Below are 27758 nucleotides of genomic sequence, written 5' to 3'. Positions count from 1 at the left end.
TGTATTTTAGGTCTCATTTTGTTCAGTGTGCGTGCCGGTAATTGAATAGTGTACTCCAGCTAGTTACAATCTGCAGTTTAAAAAAAGAACTTTCCGTGCCAAAAAGGCGATAATCCACTAAATATGGAAAAGGCGAGCTAGTGTTCGTGGTAGTCGTATCGGAGTAGTGCGTGTGCTGTGGTGCGTGTTTGTACGAGTCTTCGTCTAGGAGACCTGCAATGTTTGTTCCTAGTTGGCGTCAAAATGTGTGCGTTTCATGCGCTTACTTGTTGAACGCGGAGTAATAATCAGCTTAAATAAAGTTCCCGTCTAGTCATGGAAATAAAATCGGATGTAACAGGCTTCAGTTTAAAGTGCGTGTTTGGTTATCGTACATATATCCTTGATATGTTTTTTCATTAAATCTGTGTATCAGCTTATGACATTTGAAATATTTTTTAATTTAGCCAATATGATCTTGGAAATTTTATCAAACTTTTCATGATGTGTGACAATAATTTTCGAATTAGATCATAGAATAGCATAATAATGAAAAAATTTTGTAGTAATTAATTACTTTTGTAATAGAAGTTATTTGAAAAAAATGTTTTTCCTGTCCGTGTTCCAGTGATTTAAAGTCTTAAATTCTTTGTATTTTTAGTCTCTGGACAAGATTGTATTCTAAATCTCTAAATGCATACAACGAAAAATATATGGATAACAATTACTAGTAAGTGTTTTAATTGAAAATTTATATGCATAACATGTTTAACCTTTTTTAGCTTAATAAAGGTATGATTACTATCGTCCTTGAATTTTCCATTATGTAAATTTTAAATAAAATAATAGCTACATTTTAAAGTATAACTTTTTAATAAGAGAAAAGAATATATATATATATAAAACTGTCATTAGATTTTATATTATTTTTTAAATTAAAAATAATAATTTGATGTGTTAAATGCAACAACTGATTATCAGACATTAATATTAATTGTTTCTCATGACTTACATTTGAAATCTTTCTTTTCATATGCTTTCTTAATTAAAATCTTTTTATGATTACTTTGGAAAAAAAAAATCAAAGTGTTTATTACACTGATTGCCAATGAAATGTTAATATCACAAGTTTTCTTCCCCCATTAGAAAATTGAATTTGCACAGGATAATTATAGTCAAGTATTTAAAATAATTATTTATTTTTGAAGTAATGTTATAAGCATTGTGGTTAATTTTTTTTATCATATGTTACCTTATTTATACTTTCAATTAACCAGTATAATACTGGGGATGTTCATGTTAGACTTTTAACAGAAATAACTGCCAAAAATATGCATGCATTTTCAAGCAGTGTAGTCTGAAGAAATACCTCATTTGAGTATATATATTTAATCAGCATTTGTTATTAGAAATGCAGAAACTAAGTTCTAAATTAACAATATTTACAAAAAAACACTGTAATTCAGTTGAAACCTGCATGAAAAGTCAAGAGTCCCCCCTTTTTTCGTAGGGGGGAACTCTGACTTGCTGCTGACTATCTGAGAACTGTGTGTAAACAAGAATAATTAAATGTACATATTATTGTAATAGCTCTGCTAAAATGTGTAACAGAAAAATACCAAAGAATCTTGTATCCATAAATTTAGAAAATTATCTATACACGCTGAATCTTGGAGAATGAATTCGTTGAAGTTTGGAGATACAAGCCAGTTTTATAAGAATTTAGTCTAATGAACAAATAAATACATAAATGAATAAATTCATCTACTGTTTAAAGAAATGAGTTAAATGGTACAAGTAACATTGATTATTTTATTTTTAGAACACTTTAATAATAAATAATGTAAATCCTGGTTTAAGAGTAAAGTCTCCCCAAATGGTAAATTGTATTCTACCCAGATTCTATGATTTTTAAAGTGTGTAGAGACGGAGATTCTCTTCTGTGTTGTCACGTGTTGATGATATGCTTTGGTTATGTTAGTACATTAGCCATCTTTAAACTGGATGGAAGAATTGTTTGGTGATAATTGATTTTTTTTTAACTAATATATTCTATATTTAGTCAGATGTAGCACTTTTTAACTTTTTCATGTTGATTTGTTTATTTATAACAACTAGATATGTTTAAGTAGAGATCTTTAATACAGTAACTGTAACAGACATCTCTCATATAAAGAATAGCATAATATTAGTACATCTGTTTATAAATGCTTTTCTAATCTACAAAGTTATTCTCTTAAATCCTGTCTAGAAAAAAAAAAAAAAAAAAAAAAAAAAAAAAAAATATTATATGGTGTAATAGTGGGGCACTATATAACTTTTTTTGGTATTATTCTCAACACTTAAAATTAACATAACTGTTTCTGTTACATATAGTGCTTTTGGCATTTGTTAATGTGCTGCTGTTAGTTACATATAGTGCTTTTGGCATAAGTAAAAAAAAAAAAATTATAAGTTAAAAAATATATTTAGGGGGGAAAAACTCTGTAAATGTAAACTTTATTGGTAATATAAAATCTGAAGTGAAATTTTGGTATTCTCGTGACAGGTTACCTGCCATGCTTGAATCATAATTAAAACTGACGAAACCGTTAACTTAAATAAATACAAAGAAGTTATATGTATATTTATTACATTATGAGGTTATTATTTTAACTTATACAATGTTACAAGAAGAATGTATTGAAGTGGTCCTGAAGAGGACATGCTATATCCCTCAGTGGTCATTATTAAGCACATTAAAAAAGTTAAGCAGTTCAAGTGATCCTGTGTGGCATCTGTCATTTAAAGTAGTCCTATTTCACTTTGTCAGTAGTAGTCATGCTATTTCTGTAATCAGATACAAAACAATACTGATGACCATTCATGTTTTTCATTCACATGAACATTGTCTTGATGTCTGTCAACATGACCAGAAATTTGTGCCATTGTAGACAGGTTGCTACAGTCAAAAGTCGTTAATCCGGACTCGTCAGGAATTCGGCGATTCCGGATTATCGATTTTTCCGGATTATAGATCATCAGTTTAAATCTGGTAAGATGGCATGCAGAAATTACAAAATTAAAAATATGAAACCGTAATTTATGAAATAAAGAACAGTTATGATCTAAAAGGTATCAAAATTTACAAAAAGAAAAAGCTTAATATTTATTTGTTTACTTTTATTAAACATTTCTTTCAATGTAAGTTGTTTAAGTTGCTTCGTTTCATGTGATAATACTTTCTCTTTAATTCTATTAAACACACATAATTTCTTGTTAAGTTACAAAGTTCCGATGTTCAAATCCTATAATTGCTGTGTCGAGAATACCCCGACTAATTTGTCAATGGAAATGTTTTCGTTTTCAATAACCTCTGTCATATCAAAGACGGAGTACATCGAGATGAAATACTACACTTAATAAGGAATTATAAGCCAAATAAAATATAAACCATCTGCCCTGAAGATAAGGATAGTGCTGACAGATCAACTTCCAATTCGTTGCGGGCGTTCCCCCCACCGAGCAGCGTGAAATTGATAAACAGATTTCAGTTTTTGAAACATACTTTCGCTTTAGATCCTTTACATATTAGCAAATATATATCGGAAATTCTATTTGATATAATCGAAAGTTCAAGCTTACTTTTATAAAAATGCTCTAACAGTCTGCAAAAAAGAATAAGCCAGATCCAATTTGAAGATTAAGGAAAAACGCAATCTGCAACATTAACTGAATTAGATAATTTTAGCTTAGCTTATACCATCTGTTATACATTAAACGCGCATGCGTAAACGTTTTATGCGCACATGCACATTCGCAGCCATAAAGGTCTTACGCGCACACGTAAACGCCTGTGCGCAGAAAGTTTGTAGCTTTGAGGTCCGGATTATGGGTCATTCCGGATTATGGGTGTTCGAATTAACGACTTTCCACTGTATAACATTTCAGCAAGGTGGTGACAGGGCAGCATCATGGGTGTTGTTCCTGTCATATTTCTTATAAATATTTGTATAAGGTATCTTCATAGATGTTTTGTTATCTGAGTGTTTATGCACCATACCAAGATGAACAAAATTCATTTGATAATTTATCGTCAGATGAGTGTATCATATGATTCATACTCATACTAAAAGGCAAATACAGGTTAGGTCACCTGTTGTTATAAATACAGCCTAGTAGGTAACCTGTTGTGAGAATAATGAAATTTTTAACTGGTATTCTAATATGCACTATAAATTTCACACATTGTTGAAAACATTTTTATATCCTGTTAAATGTAAAAGATTAAAATCACTGTTTCTTGATTTAAATTTTAAAAATTATAATAATGAGGGAAGGAAAAGGTATAGAGAAAATAAAGAAGGTGAGGCAATACTTTCACATCCTAAATCTGAAAAATTATGCGAGGGACTGAGTTGAATGTTATTTTGCTTTAGTTACTGGCCTATATCTGTTTGTTATAAAATGCTGCATGTAATGCAGTTTTCTCATATGTTATTTGTTATAGTACATTCAAGTATTTTGTGGCTAAAATAGTTGCAAATTATTATATTCTTATTATTATTTGACTAATCTTTTATATTGTCAGCATTAAAAACTTGCGTAGGAACTTTATTAATGCTTAATCAGTCATAAAAAAGTCTCTTTTCCATTCATTAATGAATTTGACTACTTTGTAGGGGGAAAATGTGATCTGTTTTGTACCTATCAACAAAGAGAATGTTGTTAGGTACAAGTAGATCTGGATGCTATCAAGAATGTTTTTGATTGTCTTGCACCACTTTAAAATGTCATCAACTTATTAACTGATTTTTAAAATTTGGTGAAAAGAATTTTTTGGCTGTCCTATATGTAAAATTTTGTTTTCATAAATAAAAACAAAAAGAAGCATTGTGTCTTAATTAAAAAGAAGCATTTTGTAAAAAAAAAAAAAAAAATTATATCAATCAAATAATATCAGTTGATGCTATTCTTCAACAAAATGGAAGTTAAATATTAAGTATATAAATTCATATGTTCTATGCATTGGTTGGCTGTTATTATATGTATACCCAAAAATATTTCAGAAGCACGTCAGTTCTGCCAAATGATGAAACCGTAAAGTATCTAATCAGAAAGTACCTGATTTTTCCCATAGTAGGTAATGACTCTAAATTTTGCCATTAAGTATGATGCACCCAAATTGAAGAGGGCAAGAAAAGAAACCGATTAATTGAGATTTTGGACTTGCATTAATTTTGTTCTGCATCTTAACATGCAATTCAAATTCTGAAATTTTGCTATATTTCAAAGATATGTTTAGCCATTGTTATTAATATGCTGCATTGTCAGTTATTCTGCATATTCTTTTCCTCATTTTTTAGATTGTAATCTCCATCCCTGGCCCCTTAAGTCATTGACCATTTTTATTTCTTTTTGCGAAGTAAAGGAAGTACTGTACTTACGAAAATTGTTAGGTATCATATTTCAACAAAAATATTCATTTTGACTGCTCTCAAATCCATTTGAATGATGTTTTTTTCATGTCATCTGTAAAATAATAGATAGAATGAAGGACTTTTTTTTTTTTTCCCAAAACGGATTGCTTAAATGGACTCGGAAAAGATTTTTTCGTGACATGTGTATGTATGTATCTTGCATAACTCAAAATCAAATAGCTGTAGAACCTTGAAATTTTGTATATGGGACAGCTATAACATGTACTTGTTCAGCTCTGTTTTTCATTGCAATCAGTTGCACCAAAACTACATAAATATATATATATATATAGAGAGAGAGAGAGAGAGAGAGATTGCTGCTCAGTTAGCTGCCTAAATGAGCTCATGCACAATTTACCAACAATAGTTTTGTTTTTTGCTCACTAGCTGAATTGCTTGTTTTGGCATAGAAACAAACTTTAATTTTAATTGTAAAAATTATTTTTAACGATATTTGGTGTTTTTAGGTTTTTCTTCGTTTTATAATTTTTAGTGAAGGTTGAGTTTTTATGTATTTTTCCCTTGCTGCAAGGTGAGAACTGAATTGATTGAATGAGAAATATACCTCTAATGAAATTCTGGGAAATAAGTTTAAACAGCAAAAAATGTGTATAATTTAATAGGCTGTCTAAGAATGTCACATGACATCCACATCGGATCTTTTTTATTAATAATCCCCTCTTATTTATGGATACAATACTGATATTCTTGTTTCAGTCATACTTATATTGGAATGAAAAAAAAAGTTATATTTTATTAGCATTATTTTTTTTACCTAAGAAAGGTAAAAAATGCTACACTAGTGCCAGGTTTCCCAAACTTTTTTCATGACCCAGTAAAATTCTTTATGATTTATTGGTAAATTAAACAAATTTTAATGTTTAGGTATTTTTCTTTATTGCAAAAGTGACAAAAAGGGGAAAATATGTAAAACAATAAAAATGTTTTAATGGGAAGTGTATCTGTTTCTCATTATCTAGAACTTTCATGTCTACGGGAAAAGATGACATTTTTATTCTTAAATGGAGTTCGATATTTCAACAATTTCTGTACAGTGGTGCCTCGCACAACGAACTTAATTCGTTCCAGGAGCAAGTTTGTTATGCGAAAAGTTCGTTATGTGAAACGCGTTTTCCCATAACAATACATGTTAAAAAAATAATTCGTTCTGTAGCATAAAATATGCTAAGATGACATAAAAAAAGATAAATTTTTTGTTATTATTTTTATTTAGATACATCTAAAAACAAATTAAAAAAAAAACACATTTTTTTAATTTTAAGACAGACTAAGTAGAGTCTACCGAATCTTGCACATCTTCATCCATTTTCTGCTTTTTGGCCGATGGTTTCATGAAAAACCTGTCCAAAGTCGTTTGTTTTTCTCTTTTCTCCAACATCTGCCGGAAATAACGGACAAGAGTATCGGAGTAAAGATCGTTGATCCTGTTTGCTTCAGCTGAATCCAGATAGTGGGCATTGGTAAACTCCTGTACTGCTTTCCATTTGACCAGGATGTTCTTGATGTCAGCAGTTGGGATTGGTTGATTGTTTGATTGTTGCTCCTCGTTATCAGATGACGCTTCCCTTTGAGCATTGCCCTGTTGCTGGACCAGAAGTGCTGGAGCTCGTCAGTTGTCAGCTCTTCTTTGTGTTGCTCAATAAGCTCCTCTACATCCTCTTCCTCTAATTCCAACCTTTGGGCCACTGTGATGATGTCCTTCACTACTTCTGTGTCATCAACTACTGCTTCTTCCTGGGTCCACGAAGGCACAAGCATCTTCTAAGCAGAAATGAGGGTCCTTTGTGACACTTCTTCTGTATAAGTCGTATTGCCATAAGGACATCAAATTTCTCGTTCCAAAACTTTCGAACAGTCATATTGTCTCCACCAAACTCGCATTCTTCAAACACCTTATTAAAGAGGGCTCTAGTGTAGAGTTTTTTAAAGTTCGCAATAATTTGCTGATCCATTGGCTGAAGAATGGATATGGTGTTTGGTGGCAAATACTGCACCTTGATAAAAGGATAATTTTCCTGCAATATTTCCTCTAGGTCTTTTGAGTGAGAAGGGGCATTGTCAAGTATCAGAAGGGCTTTGAGCGGCAGTTCTTTTTCCAGCTAATTTCTTCATGGCAGGAACAAAGGTTTCCAGAATCCATTCGTTGAAGATAACTTGTGTCACCAGGCTTTTTGATAGGACTTCCAATGGACGGGCAGTTTGGACTTAATAATGTTACTTTTCTTGAAAATTCTTGGATTTTCAGTATGATATATCAATAGAGGTTTGATCTTGAGGTCTACTGGCATTAGACGAAAACATAAGGGTAAGTCTGTCCTTCATGGCTTTGTGTCCTGGCAATTTCTTCTCCTCTTTTGTAGTGAAGGTTCTGCTCGGCATTCTTTTCCAGAAAAGACCCGTTTCATCGGCATTGAACACTTGTTGTGGGCAGTATCCTTCATCCTTAATACGTTTTTGAAAGTTAATAGAGAACTTTTCTGCTTCTTTCTTGTCAGCACTGCCAGTCTCACCATGCATAGTAACGCTGTGGATTTCACACCTTTTCTTAAATCTAAAAAACCATCCCCTGCTGGCTTTGAATTCTTCTTCATTATGTTGATTGCTGCTACTTCCAGGGATGTTTTTCTTTAGATCGTCATAAATTCTCTTGGCTTTGTGACAGATAATATCTTGGGTTGTTACGTCACCTTTCACCTGCCTGTCCTTAATCCAAATCGCTAATAGCCTCTCCATTTCCTCGTGGATTGAAGACCTATGTTTTTCATGAAATAGTTTTGATACTCCTTTGCCTACTTTGGCTGATTTGATTGCATCCTTATTTGTCAAAATGGTGGTCTTGCTGAGGCCAAACTCTTTGACGAGGTCACACTGTTTTACCCCACATTCACTCCTTCTAATTATTTCCTGTTTCATTTAAACAGAAATCACCTTCCTGCTTTTTTTAGAAGCCATGATATAAAAAAAAAATATTGATTTTAACTTAAAAGGACGATATTGAGTTTAAGTTAAAAGGGGGTATTGCCGCGATATGTGCTTAAGTTAAGCGCAGTGACTAACGACTGCCTGCAGTGCCTGCGCGGAAGAATGCAATACATTGGCAGCGATCGTGGAAGCTCGGCGAAGCAGTCGTGGAAGCTCGTGCGAAGCGGTCGTGAAAGCTCGGGTGACTTCGTTGTGTGAAACGAAGTTCATTGTATGAATCATGAAATGAAGTTCATTGTGTGCAGCGTTTGCTGTGCGAGGCGTTTTTTATGCGAGGCATCACTGTATATGTTTTTTAGAAAAACATGTTGTGAATGCTGTTTCACATTTGTAACTTGTAACAAAAGGCATTATAATTTTAATTGCCTTTTGTGCCAAAAGTGGATCCTCTAGACGAAAAATCTACCAATGGTATTTCACTTCACATATCCCACTCTTCTGGTAGATCACCTTATCTCCTGGTTTTTAATTTTCAGCCTTTACCAAGGAAAATGTTTTTGAGCAGTAAATACAATTTAACTTATGGAACTTAAATTAGGCAAATTCTATTCCCTTACATGGAATAATTTTCAGAATAATTTTTCTATTAAACTTATTATTTCATCTGAATTTAATTTTTTTCTTATGATATGTTATTGATATTATAAAATTTCATTTGAGTTGTATTAATCCACTGCAGACATTTATAAATTTTTATATGAAGATTCAAGCAATGTTTAATTAGTTAATATTTGTTTTTAATTTTGTGTACATCAATATGTGGTACATTATGAAGCTTATCCTCACAATTATATTAATTTGAATTAAGAAATTATATTAATTTCACTTCATATTTAAAAGTTTTTTGATGAGCAAAAACTTTTCTTCACTACTAAGGATTTTCTCAGTATAAAAGTATAAGAAAATTAAAAAATTAAATGAGCCAAAGAGTATAAAATTTAAAATATCCAGTTAAATGCTAATATTTTTGCTAATAATCATGCTAATATAAATGCTAATAATCAGGATTGAATTAAAAAATAGTTCAGTAACTTGAACCATGTATTTTGAAGTGAATTAAAGGGATTTGAAGGTTCGCAGGTACATTTGATTGTTGAAGCTGTCTTTAAATGCTGTATCACAAGCGGTTCAAATATGGATTCAAAGATATATAAATCTAACAATTCCATCTCTGATTCCAATCAGAGAGAGATATTTTTTCGGATTTGTGTGTTATCCTATCAGATATTCCTTGAGAGCAACTTAAGTTTCATCAGGTGGGGAACTAAATACTATATTCTTTTTGCATTTCAGTTAGCTCTATAAAAGCATTATAATTTCCTTCTTCCACATGAAAGGACCACAAACTGAGTTTTTCACTCTATCTTCCATCTTTTCATGTACCTTAAATGCAGTTCTTTTATTGCCTTTTAATAAAAGATTGTTTATATAATACAAAATGTGACCAAGGTACGATAACTTCATAAAACAATTAACGGCACTAAAACTATTTTTAAATATTAAGCCTTAAGCCATTGGGAGCTGCTATTTTAAAAATGTTAAAACTTATTATTTCCAAACATCTCTTCAAAGCATTCACTCTGGACAACCATTGTATTTCAGAATGTAAAAGATGTTTATTTTCACTGAATATCTCTTTACATAGGGCAAAGAATAATCTGAAATTCAAGGAACAGTGTTTCATAAAACTGATGGTTTATTCATTTTGTATAGCAGTTCACAAGAGCAATGGCAATTGCTTAGTTTAGAACAGTGTATTTTAAAGCTGTGAAACCTAATGTATTTGTTGTGCAAAATATATTTAAAAACTAGTACTTTATTATTTTAGAAATATATAGAGTTTGTCTATTAACCGTTCTTACACTGAGATATGAAAAGTTATCTATTAACTGTTCAAATATAAGCTTACTAATACAAAATATATTAGAAAAATAGATATGATGAATGATATTTCTTTCTTTTACAACGGTACAGATGTAAAAAGCTTACCAATACAAATATGCATTAGAAAGTGCAAGTAATCTATTAACTGTACAAATGTAAGAAGCTTAGTACAAAATGTATTTGAAAAATGGAAAAAATGAAGTTATATGATATATAAAAATTAGATGTGATAGTTATAGAAACAAAGTGACAAGATGAAAATAAAAATGAGAGGCATAGTAGCAAAACCACACCCTAAAACTGTTGGTAAATGTCAAAAAAGTAAAGTCTATTCCTAAAAGAAAACCACCACCTGAGTGATCCATTGCATGAGAACTGGGAATGTCTTCTGGCACTAAGTAAAATCATTCATAAAGGTTTTGAAGTTAATCCATTAACCGCCAAAACTACAAGGAATGTTTCTTTTCTCATGAAAATAATAACAAATATTAAATTAAGCATTTATAACATAAATTTACATTGAAAATTTAAAAAAATGCTCTTACCTGTGGAAAACGCGAGTGTTGCGTTCGCGCAACGTCAGCAGATTAAGACTACGGATGTTTAGTGAGTAGGATTGTACTCGTGTGATGTTTCTTTTGAGTGGAGCGCAGGATTACTTTTTAGCTGTATAACGTTTTATAAATCTGCAAATCACTTTACTTGTAATTAATTTAATATTAAAATATACATTGTATTTCTTTTACAAATACAGATTATTTCAATTGATAGATTCAAGCATGAAAAGCTTCATTCATGATGTAAAGCTACATTACATACTTTGAATCTATAAACAGTCTGGCTATGGTACTCTTTACAACAAAGTCTTATCATCAACGGCTCTGTTATCAACGGGCTTTACGATAAAATGTCTACCATTTCCATGCAGTGGTTTTTGAATGCTGAATTTACTAGGTCTTCCTGTTGCTGATCTATTTCTGGCAAATTCTACACTCTCAATAGGAGTTTGCAAAAGGAATAATGCATTCTCGCGTCTGAAATCTAAAAGAGACTTTATATTTCCAGTAGTAAAAAGAGGTGATATTTAGTAAGTTTAGATACGGTCTCACCTCATATAATTTATCAGTATTGTCAATTTTACTATTGTCAAATGCAAATTCTGCTTCATATTCCTGTACTGCAAACGTGATATCGATTCTCATACAACTGGAACACAAATGTCCTTATCAAAAGAGCAATACATTTTTTTGAGGTAAAGAATGATATCCTTTAAGCAATAATATTTCAATAAACTTCTCCTATAGGCTTCAGATGCAATAAATTTTGGGCTTTTTTTTTTTTTTTTTTTGCTGAGCGTATATATTTGTCTGTTTAACGAGAAGAGAGTAAATGTCTAAACCAAAACGAAGATCGAAAATATGTGCACTAGTTTTACCTTGTATTTTGTCTTTTATAATTTCTCTTCTTTGTTCATGTTCTTCCTGAGACATAACTAACAGTTCCTTTTTTATCCACTTCAAGATTTCAGTCTCCTGCTTTTTAAATTTTTTGGTGTGACTATAACTGCTTTTAGAAGGCTGAAACTTACTTTTTACGTGAAATTCAACTTCCCCAGCAGTATCATTTAGTAAAATATCATTATCATTATTTAAAACATTGCCATTCCTTTCTTCTTCGTCACTAGGTTCTGCAATTTCTGGGGGAACAACAACAATATCAGTTTCATTCTGGTCTTTATTAACATTATCATCATCTGTTTCTTCATCAAAAAATCTTTGAAGCGCTTCTTCTAATGTAAGATACCTTATTCTAGGCATTTTTAAACAACCAGAACATGAACCAGAACATCCAAAGGAATGAGTGAAAAAAGAGATAGACTACCCTCAGGGCAACACCTGTTTTTCCTTCCTTCCCAACACAAATATAAACATCTGACTGATGTAACGTTCTGATAAATGGTGACCTTGACTAAAAATAGATCACTCATAAAGACCACTTTCATTAAATATTTTCAGAAAAAATACGGGTGGAAAAGTTTGCTTAAATTTTGCTTAAAGTATGAGATTAATTATTATAAACAAAATGATGTTGAAGGCAAATATTTTTTTACAGAAATAATCTTCATAATATTCCCTACACAAAATCATCTGCTGGTATTAAATATCTTAGGTAGTTATATGTATATACACATTTATTTTGACCATTGCGTCAACACAACACCAGCCTCAACACAACACCAGCGGTTAATGGGTTAAGATATTTAAACCTTAAGTTCATATCCTTTTGTCCAAAGCATATTTCAGTTAAAAAAACAAATTATAAAAAATATTATGAAAAACATCTAGCTGCTGATAAATGGAAATGTGTAGTAATACTTGATGAGACAGAGGTAAGTAACTGTAATAAAAGATTAATTTTCTATTGCTCGTGAAAATAGACTGTAGGAAGTGCGTTAATATACAGAAAAAGTTCCAACAAAATTCATGATATTTGCAGAATTTTGTTATATCAGTAAATTAAATCTGAAAAAAGTTTCATGTAAGGGTAAAATTAATTCACTGTACTATCAACAGAACATTTCAGAATCAAATTTTGAAAATGAAATTGAAGTCTTATATTGAAAGAAAAACAATAAATTCGAGCTTCATATAGACTTAGTCACACGTTTATGTAAACTGGCATTTATTTAGCAAAGGAAGAATCAGAAATAAGAATAAAATATAACCAATTAAATTAAATACCTGTAAAATCACTTTCACTTCTATGGATATTAGTCCTTTCGAGTTGTTAAAACAAACCTTGGGAAAATGGAATCCAAGAACACCAAACGGACTTTGAAAATTAATGCAAGAAGAGTGGGATAAAATTGATGTGGTTGGTGCTAAGTAAAAGTTAACTTCCATGGAAAATCTGAGCTAGAGCTTAAAATCAAGACTGTCAGAAAGATGCAAATTGCTGCAAGAAATATATTCTTTATATATAAGAATTAATTATTTAAATCATTTCCATGAAAGTACTCGATGCAAGAAGAAACACTAAGCAGAAAAATGATGTTTCAATTTCAGAAGTGCAAATTCACATACACTTAGTATGTGTGCATTACATGCATACCTTGGTTGTTGCATAAATTTGGCAACACTGTAGATTGCCACATAACTATTTTTCTGACATATTGCATTGCCTCACAATTTTTTTTTCTCAGCTTTTCAGTGTGGTGTCAGATAATCAGAAAATACTTAATTTTCTTTATCGCATTTATTTTTAATGTCAAGATAGATAAATTGATATGACCATTACCTGTTCAAAAACTAACATAACCGAAGTAGTAATTGCCAGAACTGGGTTATTTTAATTTTACATGTTTGTTGCTCTGGCGATAAAACAGCAGTGGACAGTTTTGAAATCTATCAAATTTTTACATAGATAATATCAAATTAAATTAGCGATTAATAAAGAAACATGGTATTGCATGATTTCTATTTCAATTTCCATTTGATTTCAGATATTAAACTATAGTTATTCAAAACGAGTGGCATTTCAGATGCAAAGAATAGCAAGTAGCTCGCAAACCGCAGATATATAATAATAATGCTTGAAAATTAATATAATAATAAAGGTAATATAAGAGAAACTTTTGCAGAGCACTTACTTTTATATTTATAGTTATGCTGTTTTGTATTTAGGTATTAAAATTTCATCTTTATTTTTGTAAACATTAAGTGTATGAACTCAATATTTAACATTTGAAATTTGTTTATGTTCTTTATTTTTAGTGTCATGATGTCTGAAGCACACATATTATGTTATGGAACCTGAATCATTGTAAAAATAGTTCAACCTCCTCTTGTAATAATAACTGCTTTTAAGATGGATGGAACATGGGACTTTCACTTTTGTATTTGTAAAACCTCTTTGTTTTGGTCTGGAAACATCACAAGCAAGAAACTTATAAAGTATGTAGTTATAAAAGCTAATGAAACATGTTTATTTAGTTATTCTTATTAGAATTTATCATATTTTTAGTAAATTGTAGAACGAATATTATACTGAAAATTTATTATATGTTTTATATCATAAATTGGGTAGGTGCACTGACAGTTAACAGAATCTGATATATAGTGCAAGCATAGTTTTGGATTTGATAAACAAAATGCAACCAAAAATTACTATCTTTCCTTGAAACGAAATGCTTATGTTAGTATTAAAAAAAAATATGAGTTGCGGAATATCATTAAAAGTTGCAGTTATATCAGAATGTCTATTTTTAAAGTTAATAATAAATCAATCATAAAATTTTAGTTATTTCTTTTGAGTTTTAACGAGTAGAGAATTTTAAGAATTGTAATCTTGTTTTAAAAAATGTTTCCCCCCCCCCAAAGCTGACAGTCTTATTTTTAAAATTCCATACCAAATCTTGAAACTTATTTATTTGTATAAGGAGTAAATTGATTGATAAGTAAAAATTTTACTCCTAAAAGAAGCTGAAGAAGTAAATAAAATATGTGATTATTTAGTAGGAATGCTTGTTTGTTGACTATGTACAACAGGTACCTTTGCTGTGTTGTAATTTTTATATTTCCGCTTCAAATATGCATATATTTCCAATCAGAATTTATTTTGCATTAGGTAAGAAACTGTTTTGCATGAGTGTATTCTAAAATAAAAATGCATGTTATTAAATATAGTATCAATAAGTATATAAGTGTATTCTTATTTAATCTCTCTAAATGTGGGCGTTTTTCCTCTCTAGTAGTTTCGTAAGCATAGATTTTCTTAGTCAAAGACTTCAGATTATAAACTGTAGTACAGTCAAAAGTCTTTAATCCGTACTCTTCGGAACTTCGGCAATTCCGGATTATCGGTTTTTCTGGATTATAGATCATCAGTTTAAATCTGATAAGATGGCACGCAGAAAGTATAAAATTAAAAATATGAAACCATAATTTATGAAATAAAGAGCAATTATGATCTAAAGGGTATCAAAATTTACACACACACACAAAAAAAAAGCTTAATATTTATATGTTTACTTTATTAAACATTTCTTTCAACGCGCGCATGCGTAAAGCATACATTATGCATAGTCGAAATTAGAAAATTGCAACCAAAAACCTATTTGATGTGTATTTGTGATACTTATAATGACGAGGAATTTGATTTAAATCATATCAAAGACGGAGTACATTGAGATGAAATACTGCATTTAGTAAGGAATTATAAACTGAATAAAATAAAAACAGCTGCCTTTAAGATAAGGATAGTGCTGACAGATCAACTTCCAGTTCATAGCAAGCCTCGGTCGTCCTCCCTCCCCACCGCAGAGCAGCGTGAAATTAAAACATATTTCAGAATGATTAGAGAATCAAAGGATATGCCTTTATCCATTTTTTTTGCAGTAATTCCACTTTCTGTTTGATGGACATCGAAACATGCTTTCGCTTTGTAGATCCTTTAGTAGCTCCAGAATCGGAAATTCTTTTTGACATAATCGGAAGTTCAAGCTTACTTTTATAAAATTGCTCTAACAGTCTGCACAATAAGCCGGATCTAATTAGACGATTAAGGAACAACGCAGTCTGCAACATTAACTGAAATAGATAATTTTAGCTTAGCTTATACCGTCCGTTATACATTAAACACGCATGCGTAAAGATATTATGCTCATGAGTTGACGCATGCACAGAAAGTTTGTGGCTTTGAGGTCCAGATTATAGATCATTCTGGATTATGGACGTCCGGATTAAAGACTTTTGATTGTATTCACCATTTCCGTGTAAATAATTTTGTAAATTTAGCATCTAATTATATTGTGTATGATACAAATTTGAACCATACTGACTTTATTAATTCTTTCAAAAAACTTTTTTTAGACATCTGTTTTGTTAAAAGTATTAAATTTATTTGTATTAGCTAGTAGTGTAATAAAATTTCTTTTTTGTGTAAGAAAATAATGTATTGAACCTATAATTTTAATAAAATTACTGTGAAAACTAAAATGTGATTTAAAAATTTTTAATAGCTGCAGTGAGGCCTGATATGCCATTTATAAGGTATAGACAATGCTTCAGCAGTCTTCTCATTGGTTGATAAACAAAATCATCAACCCAAAGGACAACTCAAGCTTCTTAAATCGGTTAGTCACAAATTGGCATTTTAATCTGTCACCACGGCGCCAACTACAGCAAAAGCTAATTCCTCCAACAGCGAGGGAGATTACCAGCTTGTTCAGCATGAGGTTTTATACTCAACTACTAACCAATATGAAGTATTGGAATTCCTTGGCAGGGGTACCTTTGGTCAGGTAAGCTTCAAAACAAAGTATGAATACATCCTAATGATTATTTTTGCATTAATTGCAATTTTATTCTTTTTCAAGGAATATCCTTCCAATTAAAGTTTGTTGAACGTTAATTTAGATGTATTAAATTACATTAATTTTTCAAAATATTAATGGCTATTAGAAATGCATAGTTTTTGTTATACAAAACAAAATGTAAGGACTTAGTATCTTCTTATTTAAACTAGGTTACAGAGCACAAGTTAAATTTATTTAATTTTATTTTTGACAGGTGGTTAAGTGCTGGAAGAAAGGGACCAATGAGATTGTGGCTATTAAGATCTTAAAAAATCACCCATCATATGCACGGCAAGGTCAAATTGAAGTCAGTATTCTTCACAGATTAAGTCAAGAAAATGCTGACGAGGTACATTTAGCATGCGTGTTTTGTAAATGTTTTCATGTATGCTGTAACATAATTATTAAATGTATAAAAATTAGGTGCATTTTTTTAAAAATTAAATATGAATCAAATTCAGAATTTCTACTTTAAAGTCCAAAACTTGCAGAATGTTTTAATGTCTATAATATTTGCTGAAAATTTTTGTGTGGGATTTTCATCAATAAAGTCTTCAAATCCAAAATACATTGATCTCCCTTAACACCAACTTTGAAAATGATGACCATTTAGAACATAAGTAGATATATATTGATTATATTCTTATTCTCTAAGATAATTAATCCAGTCAAGAATCCAATGTGTAGTAAATTCCCCACCAAAATATCTAATTTTGTTATCACTAAAAATATTTTATGGTGAACCAAGAGATATTTCCGTTTCTTACAAAAGTAAAAGATTTTACAAAAGTTATTACAGGCTGTATTTAACAAAAGTAAAAGCATTTTATGAAAAATAGTTGGTAATCATTTCTAATTAATTTTATCCTGTCTCAGTGTGGTATAGTTTATCATATTGTTACGAAATGTACAGGCTCGGTAAGATGGCTTTCCCGCAAAGCAGTTTTAAGGCTACCATAAAATGGCAAGGGAAAACATGGTTGCCACATTTGGCGAGAAATCGCCCGTTTGACGACAAAATAGGCGATATCCCATGGGCTGATAGAGAACCTTCTGGAACGTATTCTTACCGGTTTGCCCAGAATGTTTTCAAACACAAGTCCGAAAGCTATATAAACCCTGCTGGTCCGCAGTCAGTTAGTGTGTCTCATCTAGCGAGTCAATCCCTGCGGAGTCGATCGAGTTGACAGCCGGGCAGTGAGTGCCGAGTGGGTCGTTGAGTCCATCGAAGGAGTCTGCTAGTGTAGCGCGGTTAGTGCATCGTCGAGAGAGCGTGTTGAGCTTCGGGAACGACTGAACCGAAGAGTCGGGAGATGTGCTCGTGTGTCATCGAGTGCATCACGAGTTGTAGCGTGGAGAGTTGTAGCGAGAGTACGTGGAGTTCTGAGAACGACCAAGCAGAGTCAGGAGCTGTACTCTGGTGCTTTGCAGGAAGCTGTCTCCACTGTTATTGCCTGGCAGTGTGAAGGCTGTGTCGCTGATTGTTCCAGCATGTTTATTGTTTATAGTAGTTCATCAACGACTGTAAACTGTCCTGACAATACTGACTAATAAAGTGTGTTTCGATACTTCATCAAGTGTCGTCGTTATTCACTCCAAATCTACGAACCCCATACGAATGTGAAGGAAGAAAATAACGTAACAACTGGTGTCAGAAATGAAAAACTTAACAATATATATGAGCTTGATTAAGCTGTTATGATGCAAGATTCTTGAAATGTTTCATCACATTTTTAAACTATTACGATAATTTTTGGTATTTCCCACCTATATATGTTTGGAATCTGAAACAAGCGAAACTAAAAGCATTTCACTTTTTTCTTTAATACTATTTCTATCAGTGAGTGAATGTTTGTTTCTTGAAGAATAGCTGGGGAAAAAGAAATTCTTAAATTGTTTGCTTGTGCTTCTGCTTAAATGCTGCTGGAGAAGGAAGGTAGAGAATTTCAATTTCCCCCACCCCCAATTAAGTTTTGGAGTCTGTACGAGTTAAAACAGGCTTTAATCTGGAAAATAATAAATCGGTCGACTTAAATTTAGGAAATTCAAACTATAATAGAAAGGGAAATGATTTAAAAGAAAAGTTTGGATTGATTATTGATTGTGGAAGAAAGTTGAGTTATAAAATAAAATTTTCAGTATTTTTTTTTGGGGGGGGGGAAGTAGAGATACTAAAATTTTTATTTTATTACTACATAATAAACTCGTATACACTTCTATTCAGTACACTTCTATTCAGTATTTTTTTAACTGATGCCAATAACATTGACCAAGATAAAGCCATTATGCAAATTTATCATTACATTCATTGATCTTTTCGGAAATGACCACCTCTACCAAAGACCAAAATCATCTGGGTTGTTGTCTTACAGAAAGTTTATTGTATCAAATTGTAAAATATCAAAGTAGTATTTCTAACTATGTTATAACAACATGATGATTTATCACGTGAAACGGAAGAACTTAAGAATTTGTATTTCTCTTCTTCTTCAGTTCAACTTTGTACGTGTATATGAGTGCTTCAACCACAAGAACCATACCTGCCTTGTATTTGAAATGCTGGAACAAAATCTTTATGATTTCCTTAAGCAAAACAAGTTTAGCCCATTACCATTGAAATATATCCGTCCCATTTTACAACAAGTTTTAACAGCTCTTCTTAAGTTAAAAGTAAGTGACATACTTCTTTAATTATTATTTTTAGCATTTTGCAATGTGTATTGCCTGTTTTTTAATACTTAAATGTACCGAAAATGTATTGTCAAACCATGCTACAGCTAACTCGGTTTGTAATAAAACCGGTTAATCTTTGGATTATGGTAACTTGGCGATTTTTTGGCAAAAATTTGGCGACCAACCCTGCTACAGCAACCTGCTAGTTTTTGTTTGGACGCCATTTTGTTTTCACGAAGTAAAGGCATGTTTTTTTTTTTTTTTTTTTACTCAAAATTTTTTCCAACAATCTGCTAGCCGAATTACGCTTATGCTAGAACTTTTATGGAACAAAAGTGCTTAATCATGATGAAGATTAGGTGCGAAATTGGGACAAAGTGCAGATTCGCCAAACTGCTTGCCGCGTTTTTACTAATTGCACATACACGGTATCATTCATGTACGTCGACCTATTTTCACTTAAAAAAACATCCCAGAATTGCACAAAAATGGCATTGCGCACCCTCTTGAATATATCCATGTACACAGTTCTAGCTAGTAACCTTTATCGCCTTACCAAAATGTCGCCAAACTACCTGTTACCATATTCCAAAGATTAGCCATAAAATCTATGTGTAATGTACAAACTTTTTGTACATTGTAAATTGTACATTGTATTTAATACATTGTATTTAGTACATTGTATTACATAAAATTTGTACATTGTAAATGTAAATTTCCTTTACATTTAATGTTAATATGGCTCTAGCGAATCTCCTTTAGTGTAAATGACAAACTTTACTGCTATAGCAAATCTCCTTTAGTGTAAATAACAAACTTTATGGATATCTTCAACTGAAATTGTTTTTCATATTTTTTCCAGAATCTGTATCAATTGTCTTGCAAAAATTGATAAACCTTAAATTCATCCATATTTTGGAAAATGCCTCTACATTTCTCTTCTTTTATTTAGCTTCTTACTCCCCCCCCTAAAAAAAGATCTTCCACTTCTAAGCAAAGGCTATGCGAGGCAGAGTAACACAAAATTCACGGAGAACCAGAACACACAAGCATATGGTGTACCATTGAATTAAAGAACTTAAATGAACCTATTTAATCCATTTGGATTCTTTTGTTAAACTGTCATACAGAGTTTTGTTATTGGTTGATGCTATGATGGAAATTTGAGAATTTTTAGTTCAGAGGAAGCGGGAGTAATTAGACTTGCAAGCATGGGGTCGTATGGATTATTCATCTTCTGGGGAATGGAAATTTATTCTTATGTGGTTTGTTTTGTTTCATTTAAAACACACAAGTTTTGTCTTATCTAATTGGGGGAAGGTGAATTCTTTAGATGTTTTGCAAGGTTTAAGATATTCTTTATAAAGCTACAAAACTTTTGATTTGCAACTCTACTTATTTTGGGGTGAATGATTCCATTCTCATTGACTGTTGCATTAGACAGATTAAAGGTGATATGTTCTTTTTCTCATCCAGAAGCACAAAAGTTCTTTGACCTCTGTGTACTCTGTATTGGTGAAAGTGTTTGTGTCAAAAATTAATTCACATAACAAGATGTAAAAATAAAAAGTTCTGCCTTAAAGATAAAAAGAGCATTATTTGGAAAATGCAGATGGGTTATTATAGCCAAATTGCATTTCCCTGGAATGCAGTTTATCCAAATCTACAGCTGTTATACCATATACAAAAACAAAGACAAGGTAATTCACACTTAAAAGATTTAGATACTAGGAAAAAGTAGAAAAAGCTGATTTGCCTATTGATAAGTGGCTAGTAAAAAAAAAAACAGCGTTTTAAGTATTTTCAGAATGAGCTGTGAATGATATGGAGTTTTTTCAAACATGTGGCGGTGACAATGTTGTTATATGTGAAGATTGGAGGATATTGTAACAGAAATTAAAATGAGACATGCTGATGCCGAAGATTTTTTTTTTTTTCTTCTAACAAAAATGTTGAAGAAACACAACACACTGAAAATATTTGATAGGTATGGGAACTTTTGATGAAATTAGAAAAAAATAAAGAATGAACATCAAATTTAATAATGATTGTAATTAAATTGTAATTGGTTTTTTTAATTACTTTATTATTCACTGCTTTTGACAATGTAAGTCTTTTTTTTTTTTTTTTTTTTTTTTTTGTGATTCATCAGTCAATTTCTGTGTTTCTTACTGGATTCTCTCACATTTTTTCCCTTTAGCTTTTTAGTTACAGTTTCTAAAAATGTTTTTAATATTTTCATAATTCTTTCTTGGTGCATTCAGAAAAGGATCACTGCTAAATTCTAAAATGAATTTGCCCTTATAGTGATTGTTTTCATCTCTCAAACAAAGACTTTGCAAAAGGTTGTGCCAAACCTTTCTATTATAATAATTGCACTTTATGCCAGTCTAATACAAGAGCCTACTCATCACAATGAAACAGATGCGAACTGGCATTCAGTCTAGAATTTTGATGAGTCATTTGCACATTCACCTTATTTATGGATGATTTGTGGCCTAAGTAGCAGGGACAATACTAAAAATGGCTGAGATTCAGGTTACAAGGAAGTAGAAATAAATATATCCTACTAGATATTGTAATGTTAATATTACTGTGTATTCTTTTAATGTAAGTTTCTTTTTTGAAAAATAATACAATAGTTACTTGTAATTTATCTGCGACCAATTTTAATTTGTTATGTTTTTATTGTAATCACATCCTTCGGAAAGTAAATTATTCAGGTAATTTTCCCCTCTTGTTTTGTAAGCAATAAAATTATTAAAAAATATCTGATGTAGATGCCGCATGACTTCCTTGTATGGCCTATTAAATTATACCAATTTTTTGTTGCTTGTCATTTAAACTTACTTCCTTAAATTTCATTATTCTCGACTATTTCTCCTCGATGTATATTTCTTCCTCGAATCATCCAATCAGCTTCTCCATCCTTCTCATCAATCAGTTCAGTTCATACTTTGCAGCAAGGCAAAAATGTGTAAAACTCAAAACATCTCAATTAAAATATGTCGAATACAGAAAAACCTAAAGCACCAAATACAGTTAAAAGCAACTTTAAAAAATAAGTTTTACAATTTAGGGTTTCTATGCGAAAACAAGCAATTTGGTCAGCATGAAGAAGAAAATTTTTGGTGTACAAAGTTAACTTTTGGCTCCACTGAACAAAAAGACACTGAAGTTGGTGCACCAACTGACTTAATTCACTTTTCTACTAAGAGTTTCTAATGTAAACTAATGGTGCCCTCATTAGGCTTAATGCCTTGCCTCTTTTAAATTATTGATAATTTTACAGCTGTTGCATGCAGATTAACCACTGCGTAAAAAATCGTAACCTAAACTTAAAAACAACATAATTCAATCACTTTTAAAGAAAAAAAAAAAAAAAATGTGGACGTTTTACCAATAATAATAATAATAATAATAATAATAATAAAAATAAAAAAAAAAAAAACTGAGCTCATTAAGCCTGGTAACAGAGATGAACTATATTTATATACGTTTATTTGTATACAGCCGATGGGAACGAAAAAGGGAGGTACACAACTGCATATTATAGCACCTAATAATATTTTCAACATTCTACGGCTATTCATTTTTGAGTTATGCGAGATGCATGCATATGCATATACGTACAGATGACATGAAAAAAGTCTCTTCTGAATTCATTTTACGATCCATTTTGGAAACAGAAGAACCTTTAATTCACTCCATACATACAGATGTCACACTAAAAAGTGTTCAGATAAAATTTGAGGGCTGTCAAAATGGATATTTTTGTTGAAATATGATACCCAAAATTTTTTTAGATTACAATACATCCTTTTCTTTGTACAAGAAGGTAAAAAAGGGAAAATGTGTGAGGAAATATATAGCCTTTTTTTCCTGTCAGATCGATACAGTGTGCCAAACTCTTGATCCCTGAAGTTCAAAGTGTGATTTTAATTCCTGTTGTTTATTATCTGCATTGTTCTGTGTGTGGAACAAGCCAGGAAAGAATAAATTTTAATCTGATTTTAATTTGTTTTTGCATGTTGCAATATTCGAAAGTATTCAGTGTACTATTTCCAGCAGTGGAGGCAGTTAAATACATATATACACTCATGTCCATAAATTAAGGATAATTTGGAGTCACACGGAAATCGAACTCTAAAATAAATATATCACCTGTAAAATCACTACACACATCTTCAAGAATCATATGCAAATTTTAGGAAGTAAACAGATGACACCGATGTTATGTCACAATGAAGAGAGTGATATATAAAGAATACAGGCAAAGAAGTAAAATTATTCGCAGGCGCTTTATAAGCATTTCAGTACAATAACCGAATAGTTATGACACAAAGGACACATTTGGAGGATTTTTTACGTGGTAGAATTATTGGCCGTCTGGAATATGGGCGTACCCAACTGGAAGTATCAGACGAACTTGGAATTGCCCAGAGTGTCATCTCCAGGCTTTGGCAACGATTCCAAGATTATGGTAATATGAGTAGATGTTACAGCACAGGTCGCCCAGAGTTACAACGCTGAATGAGGACCGGTATTTGGCAGTTACTGCCAAAAGAAACAGGCGGAGCACAGCCTCAGACCTGTCTCGTCAGCTCCCTTCAGCCACTGGTACGACAATTTCAAGGCAGACCGTGTACAGACGCTTAGGGCAGATTGGTCTATATGCTCGTAGATCTGTCAGATGCGTTCCACTTACTGCAACTCACTGTCGCCTGCGGTTAGCCTGGAGTAGAGAGCATGCATTGTGGACACCGCAACAGTGGGCTTGTGTGATGTTTTCCGACGAGTCCAGGTTTAGCTTGCAGTCAGATTCTCGCCAGACTTTCTTATGGAGAGCTCCAGGTACCCGTTACCACTGCTGAACGACACTGTTACGGTGGTGCAGGAGTGCTCGTTTGTGGTGGAATTATTCTGGGTTCCAGAACTGACCTGCATGTTCAAATTGGAACCATGACAAGCCAAATCTATCGCAACGTCATTCTGGAACAAGGGTGCACAATTTGTGTTTATGGATGGCAACTTCCGTCCTCATCATGCAAACTTCGTAAGCGAATGCCTTCAGTCGGAGGATATCACCTGTATGGACTGGCCAGCATTCTCACCGGACTTGAAACCAGTAGAGCACATGTTCGACATGCTTGGCCGACGAGTTGCAGCCCGTCAACCTTCTCCTACATGTCTACCGGAACTTTGGAGAGCATTGTTTTTTGAGTGGTGTAATATCCCCCAAGATCAGATTGATTATTTGATACTCAGCATGCCTAGGCGTTGTACGGACTGTATTGCATCGTCTGGGAGACATACAATGTATTAACAATCATACCAACCATATAATATTGGTTTTTTGTAAATAGGTTTTTTTTTTTTTTTTAATTTGCTCCAGGGAGAAAAAATCGCTAATTTTTTTAATAATATTAAACATATAGCATCTTTTTTTTGCTCTTTACCTTTCGTTTAATAAATAAGCTTTACAGATAAGTCAAATTTGTTTTGCTTTTAACTCTTCCTTTGCCTGATTTTGCATTATCCTTAATTTATGGACATGAGTGTATTACAAACGCTCCCTGGTTCATAAGAAACTCGCAGCTCTATGAAGAGTTAAAAATTCTACCAATTCAAGAACAGATTATGACCACGGCACACGATTTTTTCACAAGTATGCAAAATTCTCCTTACTCTGGCATAAGAAATCTTACTGCCTACGATCCCACTCAGGAGAGTATTGTAAAACGCCCACGTTCAATCCACTTTTACTTTTAATTTAGTTGAAAATAAACATTATTCTCATCTTCAGTTTTATAAGTACATAATGTATAGTAAAAATTTTTACATTATTGTTTGTAATATTATTTATAATTTAATAAATTATTAGAAAACAGCCGTAGTAGGGAAAAGATCTATAAGTAGTTGTTTTTTTTGCATCTGTTTGCATCTTCCAAGTGTCAAGCCTTGATTGTTCAAGTATCGAATTATTTTATTGTATTTTATATTTAAATGTGTAATACACAAATTAAAATTCATGTGTAAAAATCTGAGATTATGATTGCATTATATATCATTCTAAATTTTGTTAAATATAATTATGAAAAGCATATTAATATAATTTTTGAGTTGCTTTTCTTTTCTTTTTTATATTTTTTCATTTGTTATCGAATTAATTACCTGCTCTTTTGATAGCAACTTGGTCTCATTCATGCTGATTTAAAGCCAGAAAATATCATGTTAGTGGAACCTGGACGTCATCCATTTCGTGTCAAGGTTATAGATTTTGGATCTGCCAGTCATGTATCGAAAGCTGTGTGTTCCACTTATTTGCAGTCTCGGTATTATAGGTAAATAAAAACAGTGTTATAATGAACGTATCTAAGGAAAGTAGAGGGAATTTTTTTAAATATTATGTTAATTATTTAATAAATAATACATTTTGAAATTGGAAAAGTTTCAATTTTTTTATAAGAATGATATGTATTGATTTCCTGAACGAAGGTTCACCCCCTCCAAATTTAAGATTAAAAACCTGTGTAAAAGGTGTTCTACTATGTGAAGTTTTTTTTTTTTTGTTGTTGTTGGCAGCATTAATTTAGTAATCAAATTTAGAAAGGATGCTAAAAATCATTAATAATTCAATTAGCAGAATGGCTATAAACAAACAAGCTGCTTTTTTTGCCTTAATTTATATTCTTTATTTAATTTTAGAGCCCCTGAAATTATTCTGGGATTACCTTTTTGTGAAGCCATAGATATGTGGTCACTTGGTTGTGTCATAGCTGAATTATTTCTGGGTTGGCCTTTGTATCCAGGATCTTCAGAATATGACCAGGTGAGTCTTTTTAAGATCTAAATATGTTATACACAGGGAATTTAAATTCAGTAAATATATATTTAATAATTTTGATGCATAGGCAGGATGGCAGAGTAGCAAGACGAGACAAACTAGATTCTGACAAATCACCAATCTTTATTTTAATGCATATCAAAAACTATCCTTTTGCAGACAAGATATTTTACAAATTATATTTGAATACAATAACTTCTTATATACACAGGTTAACGGAGGGCGACATCTTTCTAGACAAGCAAGCAGGGCAGTAGGGATATGTTAACAGTGGTGAAGTTAGGGAAAGGAATGAAGGGGCGTAATTGCCTCATGAATCAGTATTTATACTAGATAGGTGCACAAAGTATTGCTAAGCTATATTTGGGTTTTAGTTTCATTTTTCAAGCATTGTTATATAACATAGAAAGATCTCGAATTTGGGAGAACAGATGAATTTATGAGAAGAGCACCAAATATAGAATAGTTAATTTTGAGGTCGCCAATTATTTTTAAAGCAGCCATCGTATTTTGTTATATATTACATATATAAAAAATATTAAAATGTGCTTTTACAATAGCAGACATTACAGTCATAAGCACAAAATGATGCTTCATCTGCACCGAATTACAAATCACTTTTATTGTTTTGACTAATATCGCTTGTCTGACATCAGAACAAGCCAACAAAATTCATTGCAACAAAGAGTATAAGTAACACCTGTTGTTGGCAAGAGCCATGGTCACCATGTAGGTGACAGAACAATTTTCCATTGCATTGAGGAAGCGTGCCTTGGGAGGTGGGTCTGAGGGTATTCCACACGTCATCCCTTACCAGCAATCCACATGAGAGGACTCTGAGTTGTTATTACATAGTTATTACATATATAAAAATATTAAAATGTGCTTTTACAATAGCAGACATTACAGTCATAAGCACAAAATGATGCTTCATCTGCACCAAATTACAAATCACTTTTATTGTTTTGACTAATATCGCTTGTCTGACATCAGAACAAGCCAACAAAATTCATTGCAACAAAGAGTATAAGTAACACCTGTTGTTGGCAAGAGCCATGGTCACCATGTAGGTGACAGAACAATTTTCCATTGCATTGAGGAAGCGTGCCTTGGGAGGTGGGTCCGAGGGTATTCCACACGTCATCCCCTACCAGCAATCCACATGAGAGGACTCTCAGTTCAGCATATGTACAGAGTGCCCCCATGCCGCAAAGATGCTTTTTATTTACAAACATGTATGCCTTCTCTAGGATTTGAACTGAGCCCTTCGGTATAATAATCAGTCATTAATCACTATCTTGTTTGGGCACAGATCCTTTTTAATAAATATTGACTGTTATGTCATAATGAAGCTATATATGATGATGAGCTGAGACATTGGGATAATACGCAAAAAGCATTTCTATTGGAATCACTGATGCGTGCAGTTAGAATATGTGACTTTTGCCTGCCCTCCCTTCAGTTAACTTTCTTAATAAAAAAACCACAGAATTTAGGCTTGGAGACCTTGATGATAATTTATAGTAAACGTGACTACATTCTTTCTGAAAATTGAGTT

The 27758-nt window shown here is 32.0% G+C and overlaps 1 protein-coding gene across 2 annotated transcripts in view; it reads left to right on the top strand.

Moving 5' to 3' along the window:
• LOC118204110 (homeodomain-interacting protein kinase 2-like) overlaps positions 1-27758 on the top strand; it is a 134189-nt gene that overhangs the window by 40135 nt on the left and 66296 nt on the right. For both annotated transcript variants that reach the window (XM_085820836.1, XM_085820837.1), the window contains exons 2-8: positions 641-709; positions 14099-14278; positions 16345-16626; positions 16895-17029; positions 19174-19350; positions 25543-25697; positions 26062-26185. In XM_085820836.1, the coding sequence (XP_085676962.1) occupies positions 19237-19350; positions 25543-25697; positions 26062-26185 (393 nt within the window). In that variant the 5' untranslated portion in view covers positions 641-709; positions 14099-14278; positions 16345-16626; positions 16895-17029; positions 19174-19236. The remainder of the gene's footprint in view (positions 1-640; positions 710-14098; positions 14279-16344; positions 16627-16894; positions 17030-19173; positions 19351-25542; positions 25698-26061; positions 26186-27758) is intronic.

Source organism: Stegodyphus dumicola, chromosome 7 (genome assembly GCF_044657685.1).
Source record: "Stegodyphus dumicola isolate Sdum_Otavi_A_Nest chromosome 7, ASM4465768v1".
NCBI classification, from domain to species: domain Eukaryota; kingdom Metazoa; phylum Arthropoda; class Arachnida; order Araneae; family Eresidae; genus Stegodyphus; species Stegodyphus dumicola.
Note: the sequence above shows the minus strand (reverse complement) of the source record. Positions and strands in the feature narration are given on the sequence as shown.